An 18,140-nucleotide genomic window follows, 5' to 3' on the forward strand; every position below is an offset into this window, starting at 1 on the left:
CATTTCTATCTGCAAAATAGGCAGATGGCCATGATGGGGTAAAGAGATTCATTCTTTCTAAAAAGGAGAGGATTCATCTGCTAGGAAGTGGTTTGAAATGAAGATAAGCCGAGGCCAAAGCAGACTGATCAGCTGAGTGATCTCTGGGCTGGTGTCTGCCTGCCTTTGAAAGGGCATTCAATCCTTGCTGCTACGTGCCATGTAATTAATGGTGGGCTTCTCCACTCCGTTTTCTTATAGGCACTTTTGGCTTGCTGCTAGCCAAGAACCCAGCCTACTGTGGATGTTGTAAAAGATGCTGTTTATAATTGGGCTCTTAGCTTACCATCTGTGCACGGTTCAGCTGCAGCATCTCCTCAGATCTGTTTCTGCATGGTTTCCAGCTCCCTGTTGCAAGCCCTCAGAAGCGAGTGACTCACTTTGGACTTTCCAATGAAACTCAAGCTCTCTACAAGCTGTCTTTTAAAACCTACCCCCTGTTCTCAGACAACTCAGTGATACAGACCTAATGCTTTTCTACAGGCTCACTGGCTCGTATCTGAGTGGCACTGAAGCATAACCAGCTATACATGCAGCCACTGATGCATACATACCTCCATGCTGTCGCTGCTAATGCATATCCTGTTTTCAGTGCCAGTGACACAAATTCGTTTGGGCACGGGAGCTGATGGCCTGTAAGCCATCCATTAACGCTGCACCTTGCAATCACTTCTTATTTGAAAACCAATTTCTTTTAGAGAAACAGCCTTTGCAATAATCCTAAGGGGAATGTCCCAAGCCCAGCCTTCCTTTCTCAAAGTAGGACACTTGCAGGAACCAGAAACAAACTGTGCTCAGAAGCCATAGGCTTAGGTCAGATACTTGAGGAGTACTCAGCAGGTAGGTAGGTAGGTAGGTAGGTAGGTAGGTAGGTAGGTAGGTAGGTAGGTGGGTGGGTGGGTGGGTGGACAGAACAAACTCCACCTAGTCCCAGAGCCTTGCACCTTTATAGGTGAGCATTTATAGGGAACTGGTGAAAGTCTGATCAGGTGCTTAAATGAAGGACAACACCCATTAAAGTGAGGGAGGGAGGAGACAGCTCTCCTCAAACTTTTATTTGAGAACAGGGTGGTTTTACTCAAGGTAGCTGCTTGAAAGGTGATGCTGGAATGCTACCAACAGGTAGTGAGGCCATTCCCCAGGACTATTTAGTTTCCAGATACTGCCCCAAGCAATGGTGATGCAAAGCACACCCTCATCTTAGGCTAACGGCTGGCCTCACAGAGGCAGTTTGTAGGGTACCAGGGGTGGAGGACTGCAGGAACAGGTGTGCCGAGGCCACACCTACAGAAGCCCAACGCATTGTGAGTCACCTGTTCTGCTTCCACCCCGCTCTCTTTGCCCTGTCTCAGCACCCAGCCCAGGACCTGCTCTCCAGAGGCACATGGCCCCTCCTTGCTCACGGTACCCAAAGCTTATGAAGAAGGTGAGTGCAGCGGGGCCTGAGTTCACCCACCGTGCAGTCACAGCTTCACAGAAGGATGAGGGACCGCTCAACCTTCCCTCATTTCAGGGTTGCAGTGAGGTTTTACACGTTTAAATGAGGAGTCAGAGCGTTACTCCTGGTGGATAGCCTTCTCGTTGGTTATTTCTGCCCAGGAAACAGTGGCAGGATCCCGGTGTGACGTTATTCTACACACCGAGAACAAAGAAGCAGCGCTGCGAGCCTCACAGAAGTGAGAACAATGCAATGGCAGCGGTCAGCAGCCCGGCACCTCGCTGTCACCGCAGCGCTGTAATCGCTGGGGCAAAGCAGCCGAGCGAGGGCTGAGCGGGGCTCGGATGGGAACAATGCGGCAGCGCCGCTGATGCGCGCAGGGCTGGCCGGGGCAGCGGAACGGTCTGTTTGAGCAAACTGGGGTTCTTGGCTTCACCAGGAAGAGAGCCGCTGCGAAATGAGTGGCCTTAAGCGTTCAAGAGCTCGGGTCGCTATGTGGTGAACCCCAAAAGAGCCCAGGGACAGTTACAGTTAGGCGTGGGACACCCGGACGGGCCGCCTGGGGGCGGTGGGTCCCGCCTCGAGAAGTGGCTGAACGCAACCGCCGGCTCCGCCCCGCGCTCTGTTCGCCAGCTCAGGGGTAGAGCGGCGGAGGGAACGAGCGGAGCGCCGAGCGCAGCGGGAAGGAGGGTAGGTGCGGGGCGGCTCGCGAGGAGGGGCTCGAGGTTGCTGCGAGGGGGCCTCGCTCCCGGATGGGGCCCGGCACCCCCGGGGCCGCGGTGCGGGGTTGGGTCGAGGCGCCGGGGACCGCCCGGGGGCTTTCCGCGGACGGAGCCGGTGGCGCCGGGCTCTGCGGTGCCGCCTCGCACCGCGACCGGCCGAGGCACGCGGCGTCCCCGGGGCTGTGCCCGGCTCTCCCCGGGCTGCGGGCGGCCCCGCTGCGGGGCTGCGGTTAGCGGCCGGCACGGCGCTGGTGGAGCTGTGCTACAAGTGGGGCGGGGGCCGCGAGATGGGGGTGAGCCCGGGGGATCCTCCTGCGCCCCAAAAGCCGTCTCTGGGGCACGGCGGTGTCCCGCAGTTCGGCGTGCGGCTCCTTAAGGCCGTCCTTGCGGGAAAGGCGGCTTCAGGAGGCTGAGCGTGCCCGGCTGTGCCCCGTGGGACGTGGGCAGCCCCGCTGTACTCAGCGGCGTTCCATCCCGATTGAATCCTGCGAGGTGGGTGAGAAGCGACTGTGGCAGTCGTAGCCCCGCTGCGATACGCCGTAGGGATGTGGTACCGGTCCAGTCTACTCTGCCGTCTATTTCTCTTTTTTCTTCCGATCTAACGTTGAAGGGCAGGATTGTGAGTGCTGCCTGAATTTCAGCAGCTGGACGGATGTTGGCTGTGAATTGCCATACAGTGTGGCTGCTAACTGGTCTGCTGATACATGGATAAGGGCTTGCTACTGTCCAGGTGTGCCATCTCTGCTCCACAGCACACACAGGAGCCCTGCTGCGTGTGTTTTAACGTCAAATGGAGCACTCAGTATTTAAAAAAAAAAAAAAAAAAAAAAAAGCTTTGGAATCTAAATGTTGGCTTCAGTACATCCATAAACTGCATATAGCTCGTTCAGGATGAAGTGTTCCCATGCTTGGACCAGCTCTAGTGTTTCCATCCTGTGCGTGAGGCTGGAGCTCGAAACTTGTTCTTGAGCAAATCCCTCTTTTGCGTAGCGCTGGGCTCACACCTCGGCTCTGGTGCTTGCTGGCTGGCTGAGAAGTGCAGAGCAGAGGCATACGGCCAGGGCCTCGCTGTCTGAAAGCCTGTCAGCATGCTTCAGGGTCCCTTTGCAATGGCACCGCTCTGAAGACCTGGAGAGAGGCATCGGGTGAGAAGAGCCACCTCTGGTGTGCAGCGTTTGTTCGCTTCTTACCTGCAAGCAACAGAAATGGAGCAGGGCACGAGATCAGTACTTGGAGAAAGCCCTCCTGCAGGCAATCTCTGTCCTACCCTATCGAAGTTCCTCCCTTAAGAGGATTTAGCAGCTTTAGTGATGCAGTTCATCTGGACTTCCTTCATTCCTGTTGTCTCTATTTTAGTACTGGGACAGACAGGTGTAGCATGACCTGCAGCTGTGAGCTGGTGCAGGAGATACTCAAGCGGGGCTCCATACAAGTTTCCTGCTCCCGTTACCTGAGCCACTCCTGTTACCTGAGCCACTCCTGCCTTCAAGTCCCTCATTAAGTGTGAGAGACCTTAATATGAAATTCCTCATCTGCCTTTAGCTGAGGAAAGGTTTTATCCCTCTCATGTATCTCCCTGTCCTTGTGTCACACTAATAAGTCTGCAGGAGGCCATCTAGGGCAACAGGTGTTCATTCAATAGATGTTCAATTTGGGAAGGCATGTATGGAAGCTTTACAGATCTGGTACTCACAGGCCTGAAGGTACTTTCCATCCCAAGCTGTGGTTTTTGGTGGGACTGCTACAGCAGGAAGCATTCAGCAGAGGTAAAGGAAGCTACTGCCACATGGACCTTGAGCGCTGATAGCTCAGGATCAGTTACAGGAAATCCAAAGCAATACTGTAAGGTGGACCATGCCCCGTGCCATACGAGATAGTCAGTATAGGTATGCTTGAATGGTGCCTGAGGCATATGGTGGCCACTTTCTTCCTTATCTCCTACTTGCTGGCGAGCAGGAAGTGACACTGGTTCCCTGCTCACCTGCTCCAGCAGTGCTCAGACTGTGACTGAATGCCTTGGAGGGATGGAGGGAGGCAACAGTGCTTCCCCCTGGGCCTGTGCAGCAAGTGGGGACTGCAGCCTTAGTTCTTGCCCTTCTTTATTTGAAAAATCTGTGTTCTTCAGAATTAATTTACTGTTGGGAACTCTAGCCCTTGCTCTAGAATGCCTAAACTTCACCTTTCTGACACAGATGTACCACATCTGCACCTCCTTCTCCTAGCTCCCCACCTTCATTTGTGTGTGAGCGGAGATCGTAACGCCGCGGGGTCTAGAGTCCCTATATGTGGAAGAGGCTGTCTCTTGGCAAGGCAGAAAAATAACACCAGACGTGAGGCCAGCAGTTCTGGATGAGCAGTCAGCTGTGGCAGAGCCTGTTTGTTGCTCAGCTGTGTGCTCTGCTGAAAGCTCCTTTGATTGTGAGGGCTGAGATAGTTAATGGCTGACTTGCACCTTGACAGGGTGATAAGTGAAGCACCAGGAACTGCGTGCTGGAAATTGCTGAAATCATTGCTTGCGCGCTGACAGATTCCGAGCTAGCAGATATTGTAGAAGACAGATGAGGCATGACTGTGGGCAGCTCTGCAAAAGGGACTGCTCCGTGGGTGATAGCAGAAAAAGGGAATAAAACTCAAGCCTGTTAAGATGGATGGGGACCAGAGAATGCAGGTGGGGTCTTGTCCCTGTACCCAAGTAAGACCCCTCGAACACAGCAGAGCCAGGAATGCCAGGCAGCCTGGGGCTCACCCAAGGTAAATATGGGGGAAGAAAGTGAAGGCAAATAAGCCAAAGGCTGGCTTTCTCCTGTGGGAAGAGGCACACGTGTGGGCTGCCTGGTTCTAGTTCTTTTCTCTCCTTGGTGGAGCTCCAGAACTGGGACACTGCCAAATAAAAGCAGTGCATGTACTCAATTTTTGACACTTGCTATGGAGGTAAATGGCCTGCCTGTCTTTAAGGAGCTCGGCAGCTTTGCTGTGCCATCAGGAGTGTTGTAAATTGGCAAAGGACAGTTGGCGTTTGCTAAGGATGCTGCTAGTTTAGTTTCTCTGCAGCACAGCCTTGAGTAGACAGGTGTGTTACAAAGAGCTTTTGCTGCAAAGCTGTTGCCTGGCAGTAAGCTTTATCCCTTCCAGTGTGATGGTAATCCCGTGGCAATGTATACTGGAGATATACTATCTAGAAAGGGCTACATACGTTAGGATATCCAGCAGCCCAGAAATTTGAAGCTATACAATGCAGAGTTCCCCTTGTAGGCAAAAATAATTGCACTGGAGTCAAAAGGCACAAGCAAAGGGAGGGCTGAGAGGTGAGAGCTGGAGCCATACGCTCCTTCCCACAGGTGGAATCCGCTGTCCTTGTTCCCATGGCCACCTGCCAGCGCCCCACTGGGTGGTTGGGAAAAGATTAATTAGGTGGAGGAGCTGGCCTATGGTGATTTGCATGGCTGGGCACTGACTTGCTGTAAAGCAGTTCTACTTGTTGTGAGTGAAGGAGCCTGTTTGCCCGGCCTGCTCCAGAGAAGGGCTTCACGGTCACTGGATGTGGCTGTTTTCTGATAGCACAAAGGCTGCCGCTGCCCTCCTGCGATATGCGGATATGTAAACCCTAGGCATCTGGAGTTGGCTCGTCTCCTGTGATGGATGACTAGCAATTTGGTTGGGAATCAATTTTGAAATGTAACTCAACTAGAAGTACTCCTCTGCTGCATAAAATGGCTGCATGCTGGCTTTCGGACACTCAGGTTAAATCTTTCCAGAGGCATTTCTGTAGCTTTCTTGGCATTTCTAGGTTGCTAAGTGCTCTACAGCAAAAATATCCATGTTGGGGAATGTCTTACTCCCTTTTTGCCTCTTTTTTTTCTTTCCAGTTTCTCCTTGGTCCTGCAACTGGCTTCCTTAGCACTGTTTGGAAAATGAAAATATGTGCCATATGTGTGAACAGCAGTTAAAGAGGGGGGGCTGTGTTCAGTGATGTTAATATCAAGGGTGTGTTGGGACTTTGGTCCCACATGCCTGTGTTTGAACTGCATCATGTGAACTGATCCGCTCATCCCCTTCCTGCTTGTAATCGAGCCATTTGTAGACTCTTTACACAAAAGGATGCCATTCTGGCACTGGGTCTGAGGCACGTTGCATGCCAGCATGGCACAACTGGAGCATCCACTTGACTGCTATGGAACTGGTGATGTGTCAGCGTGCACTAAGTCACTGGGATGAGTCAAGTCCTGGGTGGCTTCACTGGAATGGCCTCAGCTTCCTAGTGCAGGCCTTACCAAGTAAACTGCCTCTTGTCCCCTCACTGCTTTTCTGCTGCTTTTGAGCTGCTAGGCTCCCTGACTGAGCATGGACCCAGAATGCTGAGCTGGGCTTGGGTTGAGGTACCTGCAGTTCAGCAGGGCTCCACCCCCCACTGCTGTTGCCTTGAATTATGCACTGACCAAGCAGAAGTAGCAACTGTTGCACAGCATCTTCCTTGTGCTTGAAGAAACAGGGCTCAAATGGCAGGCAGCAATTCTGACTCTGCTCATTCCTGACATCTCTCTGGGAAAAAAAACAAAAGGAGAGAAGGGGGCTGCCTTGATGTTCCCAACAAGGCTGAGCTCTTCTTTGCGTTTAGGTCTCTGTCTCTCGCAAGTTTTCTACAGACACTGCACACAATAACTGAGGAGCCAATCCCTCTGAGTTGTGCAGTAAATCTATGCATTCCCTTAGGAATCTCTTTTAATTAGGGAAGATTTCAGCTCTGAGGCAGTTGTGCAGCACTTGACGTTTGCAGAGCAGGGTGTTGTGGAGCAGCACCAAGGTTTCCTGTAGCACTACTGTGGGGCCCGAGGTGCTGCTGCTGAAGGTGCATGGGAACTTCTGTATGCTGAAAGGGGCATCAAGCCAGCTGCTGCCTCGACACAAGAGGCTATTTCAAGTGGGGGCTATTTCGAGGAGTGGCACAAGCAGCTTTAATGCCCTCAAAGGCTCCATTGATGTCACAGTTCTGCTTGTGGTTTCAGAGGCTGATTTTGCATCCCTTTCCAGTGCGTTTCATTGCGGCTTCCGAGCCTACGGGGCACAGTAGCCGGGGTTGTCAGTGTTGTGGTGATGGTTCAGACTTGATGCTCTTGTAAAACAGTGAGTTCCTGCTACATAGCAGCTCCAGGCAGATGGGAAGCTTCTTGCAAACCCAGCTGTCAGCTCCCAGCAAGACCTAGTGAAGTGTATACAACTAGATGGCTGTGCATCCGGCGTTGTCCCACAGGAGTCTAAACAGCTGCTCTCTGTCACTATGGGGTGTTTGCTGTCAGGGGAGACAGCCGCTGAGGTGTTGTGTGAGCTCTATCTGGGCCAGCCTGTTGCAGGGGCGGTCACGGTGCCTCTCACCTGCGGCCTGATCAGATGCCAGCATCTCTCTGGAGAGCATCGTCGCCCAAGTTCTGCTCTTGTGGTGGATTGTCTTCCCGCCGGGAGCCTCCTGCCCAAGGAGAAAGACCACTGGCCTTTCCATCCCATTGAAGCATTACTTCCCCTAAAGTCCACTCCCTGAAGGGAGTAGAACATGGTGGGGCAGAGAAAAGTATTATAAATAAATAAATCTCTGCAGCTCTATTAAAAAGTAATGATAAGCTGCATCATAGTCTGCTGATTAAAGATGAAACAGAGCCCTGCTTTTTTTTTTTCTTTGTCCTTCAAAAATGGGAGCATTTATCTCTTCATTAAAGTAAAAAACCTCAGAAGTGCTGTTTTCCATCCTTCTAACTTTGCTCCATCAAACAGTTCTCCAAAGCGTTTGTGCTCTAAATTTAGAAGAGGAGACCCTCTCAGGGAAACACTGAGGCCCCTGGCCTGCCTGGCTTCTGGCTGGACTGGGCCTGTTTTCCAGACGGCTGCAGGCAGTGCCATGCGTGGATCCCCGAGGACAGCGGGAAGCCCCTCCTTTTCCTGGAACAGACCCAACTCTTGAAGTCTTGCTGTCTGTTTTAACTGCCAAATTCCCGGGGAACTTATCCCATATGTCTGTTCCTCTTGGCTTCAAGCAGCTCTGTCCACAGCCTATGCATGTGATGCTTCTTAGGGCGGATCGATTTTTTTTTTCTTTCTTTCTTTCTGGATGGTGTTTGGAGGGGTGATTCTAACTGTGGGCAGCAAGTCTGAAACTGAGCGATGTCTCACATGGCTCGGTGAGGCCTGCCACGGCCCCCTGCCCTGCAGCACAGCTGCCAGCCGGGAGCACAACTCCTACATGCACCCAGGTGTGCGCTACCTCAGCTGCCAGAGCTCTCTGTCACAGCAAAACCGAAGCCCTGCAGCCTCTCCTCCAGTTGGCTGAGCCTCACACCTTTATCTCCCAGCTTTGTCTGCTGATATTCCTTCCTGTGGCATTGCACTTCCTGAGGGGTTAAGTCAGGAACAAAACTACTCCACTGCAGCTTCTGCAACAGCTTGTGCTGGTTTTGCTGCTTACGGTGCTGCCCTTTGTTGTAAGATGCTTTATTTTACTGCTTTATTCCTCCCTGTAGGAGTGAAAATTAGAATCTGCAAAGGTGGAGGGTAGAAGTGCTAGGCAGTGCTGTGGTACTCTTGGAGATGTTGCAGTAGCTCTTCCTGGGACTGGCTGCTCCAGAAACTGACAGAGCTGCTACGGTGGACCCAGCAAGGGGTCTGGCTACTGGGACACAGGTGTGACACAGTGTTATTGAGGGGGAGGGAAAAATGTGGTTGCAGGTGGGTATTTCTGTTTAGAAGGGAATCACTCGAAACATCTGTGCTCTGAACTCTTGTACTTCAAGGCTTTTCTTACCTTTTGCCGTCTCTGGACCCTCGTTTTGGAGGGAGGGAGGTGCTTGAGCCAAGAAGGGCCCCTCTAACTTGAGCTTCCTATTAATAGTACTGCCTTTCTCGCTTCATTCATGCCTGCTGGTAGTGCTGAGCGGCTCAGACTCAGGATGTTTCGAAACGTCTGTCCACATGATGACAGTGCCATCTAAGCACAGGCAGGCCGCCCCCAGGGGCTGCGGTGTCCCATCCGTTTGACCTCGGTCAGCCCAACAGAAGAAAAGCTTCACCCTAGGCAGCTGTGGTGAGCACAGAGGCTGTGGTGATGCTTTTTTTTCTTGTTAATGGTTCTGTCCCGTTGATTTTGGAGCTCCCTGGCTGAGCCATACCTGTTAACTTGTTTGATTGGCATTGTTAGAGCCATCCATCTGTAGTCAGTGCTGCAGTCACACGTACCAGTGCCAAAATGGTAGCATGGTAGCAGGGTAGCTCAGTAGCTGTAGGCATCCAGGCAGCTGGTAAATGGTGAGGATGCTGCAATTAGCAAATGGTCTGTTTGGCAAAAACAAGATTCTTGACATCATAAATAGTAAGGAGCTTCTTCCTGGGAACAAGCCAACAGGGGCAGCCCTTTGTGGTCTAAGACACTTGTGTCAGTGGACTAATGCTGCTTTTCAGTCCTGCTGGACCTGCAGCAGTCCTCCAGCTCTGCTTGGTCTGTGGGGCTGAAGGGTTAAAACCTTGGGTTCTTGGGATCAGTGCCTTGCTGTCAGCGAAGAATCTGATACAGAGCATGTGATATAATTACACTAATAACCCGTCTCATCTCTTGTTGGAGAAAGCTGACTTAATTCTGAAGCCTCACAGCCATTGAGAAGGATGAGCCAGAGGAATTCTGCTTTATTAGGTGTTTATTTGTTCTTCCTTTCTGCCACTTCAAGATCATGTGGATGGTCCCTAAGGGGAGAAGATCTTTGGAGAATCCTGGAGCCAGAAGATACCTCAGCTCTTTGGAGAGCTGGTCATGCCCAGCAGTATGAGACCTGAACTCTTTGGCAGGCAGTTGGTTGTCCTGGCAGGGTGTCCACGTTTCTCCCGAGACTACAGTGTGAGGGAATGCTCATCCTCCCACGCTCCCCTGGCTTCAGCTGAGGACCGGGCTGCTGGAAAGCCCGCTGTTGCTGGGGAGGGCGGAGGGCGAGCACAGCTGAGGTTAGCTGTTTTCATACTGGGGGTGCCTTGCTCTTCTCAGCCTCATCCGCTGCTCTGTGCAGAGGCCCGCAGTCCTGGGCCGTAACGTGGGAAGAGCTGGAGTGTGTTTGCTCCGGTTCCAGCCAAGGCACTCAGCTGACAAAACCTTCACATTTGTAAAGTGAATTTCTGCACCTTTTCTACCCCCTTGCTAATTCCTGGAAGGAATCACAGGGAATGGGAAACTCAGTTCCCAGTTGTGGTAGATGCCTGTAAATTCTCAGAAATGTGTGTTTGGCATGGGTGTGCTGAGTTTAAACTCACTGCGGTTGTCTGCCCTAACATCTGAGAAAATGGAAGTAACTGAGAACCAGTTTGTTTTGAAAGGGAACTTAACAGCAGAAAGTCCTTGACCTTGACTTCTTGCATCGTATGTAGGAGGAGGCAAAGATAAAATCAGTCGTACTACTGATGACTCCTAGTGCAGGGACATGGAATCTCTGTCTCTTAGATAAAAGCTCACGTGAAGGTTTCTTCCTCGCCCGCAGAAGTGCCTGGAGTTCTGGTGGCCTCACTGAGTTGGAGAGGCAGAGGTCTCAGGAAAGTATCTCCTAAGCTACGCTGTAATGGGAGGGGTTGTGCAGCCCCGGACGAGCTCTGCTGACCTCTGGAAAAGCTGTGTACGTTACATGGGAGGTTTGGGAGCCTGCCCTGTGCTTGTATGGTGATTTCCAGGCTGGTGGGCCTGATGCCAATGGCAAATGCTTAGCGAGCCCTTTGGCTTTGTTCCTTCCTGGGGAGCTGGTGCAGGAGTTTGTTGCAGAGATGCTGTTTACAGTATAACAGTACCAAGTGTGTGTGGGGGGTGGGGGAATGGGGGAACACAAAGCTGTTTTGGTCTCTGTTTTGGAGCCATTAAATAGACTGTGTAGTCAAGTGACAGAGCTGCCCAACCAGTTTTCTGAAATGTGTGCATTCACTGTGATGTGACCTGCGATGTTTGTAGTCAGCGCAGAGACCTCTCTGGACTCCACCTGCAGTGTTTGCTACACAAATAGCAATCTAGCAAGTGGTAATCAAGAAGCAAAACAAACACAAACAATATTTTGGCTTTTTCTTCTGTCATTTCTGGTAAGGTTGTTTGTGGAGGTCGGGGGAGTTGGCAGGGGAAGAGCCAGAAGATGTCTGGAACACGTTCTGGGGTTTTGTTTTTTCCATTTTTTTTTTTGGCAAGCTCGTATCTTTGGTCTTGCTGAATGGAAAGATTTGCTTAAATTGGAGAAATGGAGTGTCCTGCAAATATTGTCGTGCTGGGCAAGCACGTGTGCATGGACTGAAAATAACACAGAACTTTCTCCGTTTCCAAGTTGTAGGGTGTGAAGTCACACTTAAATATTAGCTTTCTGACTGAAGTGGGAGGTGCAGGTGTTCTTCAAATCCGGTTGCATCTCTTTCAAATACGCAGAAAGGATCACGGGTGCCTGTGAACCCTGCTTGGCTCTTTGATACCAAAATGCGTGTTGGTTTCTTTGTAAGTGTGACGGTGGCTTATAAATATCTGATCACTTCCTTTCACACATCAGAATCGCGTCTCTAAAATATATATTTCCGTTTTGCAAAACACGCCATGGGTTTGCTGTTGAGAAACATGCTGAAAGACCTCTGTGATCGTAGATAGTCCACGGGGTGCTTTCTTATCTCTCATCCCGCTGTGTGATATGTTGGTCAGATTATTGCACTTAACAGTATGCTCTCTTCAGAAATGAAACCAAAAAGCTTCATGTCTTATCAGGTGCACTGGGAACAAATCTGTTTCAGTGCTGTAAGCTGGTAAAAACTCATTGCTTGGAAATCTGGTCTTGTCAGTGGTATTGGCTGCCAACCCTTCTTGCTCCAATCTGCCCCTCTTGTTCCAGGGCAGCAAGCACAGCTGAGCCTCTGGTGTGCAGATGTCTGGCAGATGCTTGCGCTAGGGTGTCACCATCCCTGTCCCATACCTGAACAAGCAGGAGCAGTCTGTTGTGCTGCCGTTTATAGGCTGTTAGAGCCACGCTGCTGTTTGTGTTGAACCCTTATTGCAATTTCCTCTAGCTTAAAGGCAATGGTTTCTACTTACGGAGCAACTATATCTAGAGTAGATGTAATGACTGATAAGACTCTTCCGCTTAACTTATTTTCCCTCCATAACCATTTTCTCCTCGTTGTTTTCTGTTTCAAAAGGTTATATTATGCAAACATGTATATATTTTTTCCTAACTTGCCCTGACACCTTTATTAGAAGCTATAGCTGACTCACTGGCACTACCACAGACATTCATCTGTTCCCCCAGCAGTGACATATTTGGGAGTGCAACCCTTATTAGCAGCCCTAATCTTTTAGGTCCAGGTTGTCTCTCCAATCTTTCTGCTGGAACTCAACAAGAGATGCTGTTTGGGAAGTCTGCGCCATGAAGGTGATCATGTTTATGCTCTCAAGGTCACTGCACAGTTGGTATTATCTCAGCGGAGCTTGAAGAAAAGCTCATTGAATTCAGACCTGAGCATTTCATTGGCTCTGTGGTTGTTTGCTTGCTGGAGACAAGCCGTACGTCCCAGGTGTGCCATAAGTCCAAGGCCTCTGAATTGTAATGTCAACAAGATGAACTCCCTTGCGTATTCTTTGTGCGTTACCGGATCTCTGCCTTAGGGCAGTGCTGTACTTGGTTAGAAGCAACTCTGCCTTTGTTCATTAATTGGCACTGCTGTGCCAAGCTGTCAAGTTTCTCAACCAGATGACCACAAGGCTGCCTGATTGCCAAGTGTTTGTTCTTCACCTGCATGGAAAGTCAAACATTCCCATTAGCTGGGCTCTGTGGGTGAGGGCTCCTTCCATGCCATGGGAGTTCATGGCCTTCAGAGCTGTCCCGCTGTACGTCCTGCTGCATGCAGTTGTCTGTAGGAGCACAAATGACCATTCTGTGAGCGTCCTCTCATCCCCTCTGGCTTCTGCCAAGCTCTGTCCTGATTTAAATAAGGGCAGTGAAGCACTGCAACAGGTTGCCCGGAGTGATGGTGGATGCCCCATTCCTGGAGACATTCGAGGTCAGATTGGATCAGACTCTGAGCAACCTGATGTAGCTATAGGTATCTCTGTTCATTGCAGGGGAGTTGGACTAGATGGCCTTTAAAGGTCCCTTCCAACTCAAATAGTTCTGTGGTATGTTTGTGGCTTATCTGGCTTCTGCAGTAGGGAATTCTGGAAATGTAACTGTGCTATCCTTCAGGTATCCTTCATCCTATTGGCCTTACTTTATGCCAATTAGTGCCCAGGTAAGTGACTTCATACAGTCAGCAGCCTACTGGTCCCCCGCCTTGGCTCAGATACTTGCGTGGGTTAGGGGGAGCAGTTCTGCCACCTGAACACGCCAGTAGGAACTCCCACTTTCTTCCAGTGATCTCAGCTGCTGCATCAGGCACAAGATGCAAAGCACCATGAGCACTGGATGTGCTGCAGAACTGAGACAGTGGTGGCTGCTGCACCTGTGTTTCTGTGAAGAACAAAGCTTTTCCTTCAGTGAAGCACAGACACAAACCGGCCTACTCTGCTTGTGTAAGGATTATTCCTGTTTGCTCCTCTCTTTTGCCACACCAGCAAATGAGCCCCTTATTTGTAGTGCGCGAGATCTTGGCAGCTGAGCTGTTGAGCTGCAGGAGCAGGGCTGCTGCTGCAGCAGGCTGTGCTCTCACCACAGGGCTGCACAGAGCAGGCACATACCAGCCAGCCTGAGCCAAGCGTCATAAACTCCAGTGAGCACCAAGCATGCAGTGCTGGCTAGGTGGGGGCAGTGCAGAGTGCAGTTTGACGCAGCAGAATTGCAATTAAAAATTAACTTTGCCTCCCCCCACCTTGACTGATGTGGTGATAAAATCTTCATGCACTTGCTCCCAGCACAGCCACTCTTGTGGAACAAGAGGATGATGCTCCTCCACTGCTGCTCTTTGTACATGTCCTGGACTTTGTGCTTCGTGTACCGGCTCTGCTGTCATCACTATGAGCCTGAAAGCTGGAGATGCTGCAGGGGGTAGCGAGCTGTTGCTGGTGCTGCATGGCTTGCTCAGGCTTCTCTTATGTCTTGCCTGCTGGAAATCAGAAGTCCTAGCCCAGGAATGCCTTCTCCCAGGTCCTGTAGCAGAGTCCTGCTAGTTGGGATACAGCCACACCAGTGCTAACCAGGTCATGTATGCAACCAAGACGTTACTGCAGTAGTGAGATGCTAGGCAGGTATGAACAGCCCTGTGTATCATCACAGAATAGGGAAGGAGAGGCAGGGAGATACTCTGCTGTGGAAATCGACTGTATGGTCTCCTATGAAGTGCTCTGCAGAGCTGGCATCACTCTGAAGGGCAACATGGAAAATCAGAGGCGTGTGGGTGGGACTGTTGAAAGGACCGTGTAGGACTGCTTAGTGAAGGACAGGTGTAGGGAAAGCAGGTTAAAGAAAAACCTGAATGATGAAAGCAATTAGGGTGGGGAGAAAAGGGAAAAAACAAGGCACAACTGTGAACAGTGGAATTAGAATGTTGTGAGCTTCATTTATTAGACCTTTGCATGTATTGCTGCAGGATGTTGGGGCTGGAAAGTTAAGCAGCTGCCAGAGGCGAGCAGTCAGCTCTTCAGTGGCAAGAACAAGAGCTGTGCTATGCATATTACAGGTCCTGCCTGCTTCTGGGCTCAGCAATCTGGCCAGATGGAGAAAGTCACAAATTTCATGGCCTGTGGGTATGCCTGGTTGTGTTCATCCAAACTCATCTTCCAAATCTGCCCCATCTTGGCTTCCGCTGAGCTGCTACTTCCACAGTGCTGCTTGTGTTGTGACTGCTTGTGCAGTCTTACAAGGTAGGACTTTGAGGAATTTCATTAATATAATGAACAGAAGTAAAGTTTTATTAAGGATAACATGAGAATTGAAAAACGTATTACATTTCAGTATGTGGAACCCGGAGGTCTGCTAAAAGCTCAGGGAAAAACCCTAAAGCCCTGGTTTACTTTTGGCTTGAAAACGGTACTTTGAATTGTTTCTTTATTGCTGGGAGCTACGAAGGCGGTGTATCTCCCTGTGGCAAGAGTGGCATGTAATGCTGTAATGTGCCGTTAGTTTCTTGGTTTCTAATAAGATATTAAAACTAGAATGCCTTAAACAGCTGGGAATAGAGGGGCCCTGAAAGCAGATCTTTTACTCTGTCACCTCAGGCACAACTTCTTCCACAGCAGCTCTTTTCAGCTTGTTTGACAATGTAATTACCTTAGGTAACTATTGTAATGATCCTAATAGCTCAGCAAGTCTGTTTTCCTAGCTAATCAAAATAGCAGGGAGCAGAGTAGGAGATGAGCAGCACGTGGCTACTCCCTGCTGGGAGCAAGCACTGGGAATTGCTCCTCGGGCTTGAGAAACAGGGTTTGCAACTAGGTTGGGACATCTGGTAAGAAGGTTGATGGCTTGTGTGAGATCTGTCTGGCTTTTTGCATGGCTAGGTCAAAGGGTAGAAGAGCTCTTGTATCCCTCACAGCAGGCATCCATCACTGCCTGGGGACCTGGCTGCCTAAATGAGGAGGGTACCTAAATGGTAAGGAGGGTGCCCACTGCTTGGTGGCAGGCAGACTAGCCAGTTGTAACAAGGCTTGCATACCAGTTTAGCTCCAGAATTAACCTAAATATTTAATAAGATTAAGCAAAAGCCTTTAATTGAAACAAAAGAGCGCACTAGGTTCCTGTGACCCTTGGTACGCCCAGGCTGGCAGCAGGAAGCACTGCTGACCTTGCTTCCCACTGGGCCTGCTTCTTCCCAGCAGGACTAGTGCCTCAGCCCATCCTGCTCTTCCTCTGACTGCTGCCTCTTACTACAGCAATGTGGGCTGTCTGAAGCAAGGAGCTTGCCAAAGCAGATTTTAAGGAACTTAAGAGCTCCATTCCCTCTGCAGGAAATGTAGCTGCTCAGGGACAGGAAGGAGAAGCAGGAAAGCTGACTTTTGAGGTGTTCCCCCCAGCTGTCCCCATGCGTCAGTCGGCTGCACTGCTTCCCCAGGAGGAGTAGAACTCCAGTCCCAATGATGGTCTGCTGGCCTTGTTAGTAACTTCTGAGCTCTTTGCTGTCAGACAAGTGAGAACTTATAGTTTGCAGTTATACAGACCTATTTTCTCCTGAAGTCCTGTAATGCAAAGACCTGATAAGGACCCACTGCTGATATGCTTCTGAATTCTCAGTGTGGAGAGCAGTCTTGTCTATCTTTTCTCATGCAAGGTTACATAGGCTCTAGGCATGGCAATTAAGATCAAATACAGTCCGGTATGTTCTTTGTATGGCAAAGACCCACACTGTAGTTCCATTCTTCCCCTCTCTGTTGCATGCTAGCCACTCCACGAACTATAGCTTGTGTGGCTGGTACCAACAGACTAACAGCAGCATTCCAATCCATCATCCCATGCTGCCTTGTACTTCTGAGGTTGTCTATGGAAGTAGGAACTTGCTGAGATTGTACATGTCTTGCAATTGCAGCAGAATTGGCAGTGTGTGAGTAACCTGCTGGTGTGCAGTAGATTTGCTGGCTCTCAAGTGTTGCTGAGCCATCCAGTGTGGAGTTGCACACAAGAAGCTTGATTTCGTGCTACCTTACAAATAGACCCAGTGTTCCCTCAGCTGCTCAGGGGTCACAAAGAGATGAGAGTTTTCAGAGGGTGGGATGTGTTCTTGTGGGTTGTGTCTCCAGATCAGTGCATCACTTCGCTCCATCTGGACTAGTAGCTACAGTTGGTGTTGTGGCTGATGCTGTTAACACAACCTCTATGCAAATAGTGGTGGAATTAACATATGTGTGACTAAATCCCTTCTGGAACATCTGATAGCTCTGTTGCTCTCCAGGAGGTCTTTGCAGCAGCTGTATTTGTAATGACAATGTTGTCCTGTCTTGCTGCTCTCAAGGGCTGCTCAGGATGTCTGTCCAGTGCATGCTTCTGGTGTACTTTTTATGAGACCTACTGCATGATGCAGAGCTCTGAGTGGGGTGAGGGTGTCGTCCAAACTGCCTGGGGATCTGATACTAACAGCTTCTTGTTGTTCTGCTTTCCCTGTAGATCCTGTAAGTGAGAGAAGATGGGGTCTGGCTGCCTGAAAGTCACCAAGTACTTCCTGTTCCTCTTCAATCTCCTGTTCCTTGTAAGTATTGCGGGTGTCTGCAGAGCAGGTCGGGACTAAAATTAGCTGGAAACATGTTTTTTCTGGATGTTGGCCCAGTATGTTCAATAAATGACACAGAGATTTTTGGAAGAGAGAATGGAACTCCTGAAGCTGAAGCATATTGGAGCTGCTGACTCCAGGTATGGCTCGGGGCTCTGCTCCTGATCCACGCTTGCTGCCTCCAGTGCACACATCTACTTTCCTGCAGTGGGAATGGAAGGCCAGAGCTACAGGGTTTTTCTGGATGGAGAGATGTGGTAACTTCTTTCTCTGCTACGTCTAGAGCAGCAGCAAAGCTACCCCTGAGCAGCAAAGCTACAAAACCTGCCAAGTAGCAGCAGTGCCCTCCTAAATAGGTCAGGCAGGACTTCAAAGAACAACTCTAATTTTGTTTCAGTCCCAAAGGCTGGCTCTGGTTTTTAACAAGGTGAATTAGTCCAAGTCCCCTGTTTGAAATGGAACTGGGAGGTAGGGGGAGACTGGAGAGGGCTTGGCTGGAGAAAAGAAGCAGGCCTCTGGATAGTTATTCTCCAGCATATGCCTCAGCATAAGGTAATCCAGTCTGAGCTCCTTTTTTTTGGATCAAATGGGGGCTAGGAGGGTGCACGCTCTCACATATGAGAAGTTTAAGTTAACTTCACTACTGTGAAGTTTAGATACTGTGTGTTGTGCGAACAAAAGGCCAGTGATGGTAGTGTTGCTGCTGCCCTCCTGCTGTGAGGTATTGCTCTGGGGAAGAAGGTTGCTTCTGCTTTCCTTATACCAACAAGAAAATA

The 18,140-nt window shown here is 50.2% G+C and overlaps 1 protein-coding gene across 6 annotated transcripts in view; it reads left to right on the forward strand.

Moving 5' to 3' along the window:
* The first annotated feature begins 1,392 nt into the window (after positions 1-1,392).
* CD82 (CD82 molecule) overlaps positions 1,393-18,140 on the forward strand; it is a 34,673-nt gene continuing 17,925 nt past the window's right edge. Inside the window, exons 1-3 of one of the 6 annotated variants that reach the window (XM_046941663.1) lie at positions 14,082-14,413; positions 14,845-15,028; positions 17,262-17,343. In XM_046941663.1, the coding sequence (XP_046797619.1) occupies positions 17,281-17,343 (63 nt within the window). In that variant the 5' untranslated portion in view covers positions 14,082-14,413; positions 14,845-15,028; positions 17,262-17,280. Of the gene's footprint in view, positions 1,466-2,089; positions 8,866-14,081; positions 15,029-17,261; positions 17,344-18,140 lie in introns of those variants that run through there. The other 5 variants (XM_046941664.1, XM_040700896.2, XM_040700898.2 and 2 more) reach the window with 5 other exon arrangements.

This window comes from Gallus gallus, chromosome 5 (assembly GCF_016699485.2).
Source record: "Gallus gallus isolate bGalGal1 chromosome 5, bGalGal1.mat.broiler.GRCg7b, whole genome shotgun sequence".
Taxonomy (NCBI): Eukaryota; Metazoa; Chordata; class Aves; order Galliformes; family Phasianidae; genus Gallus; species Gallus gallus.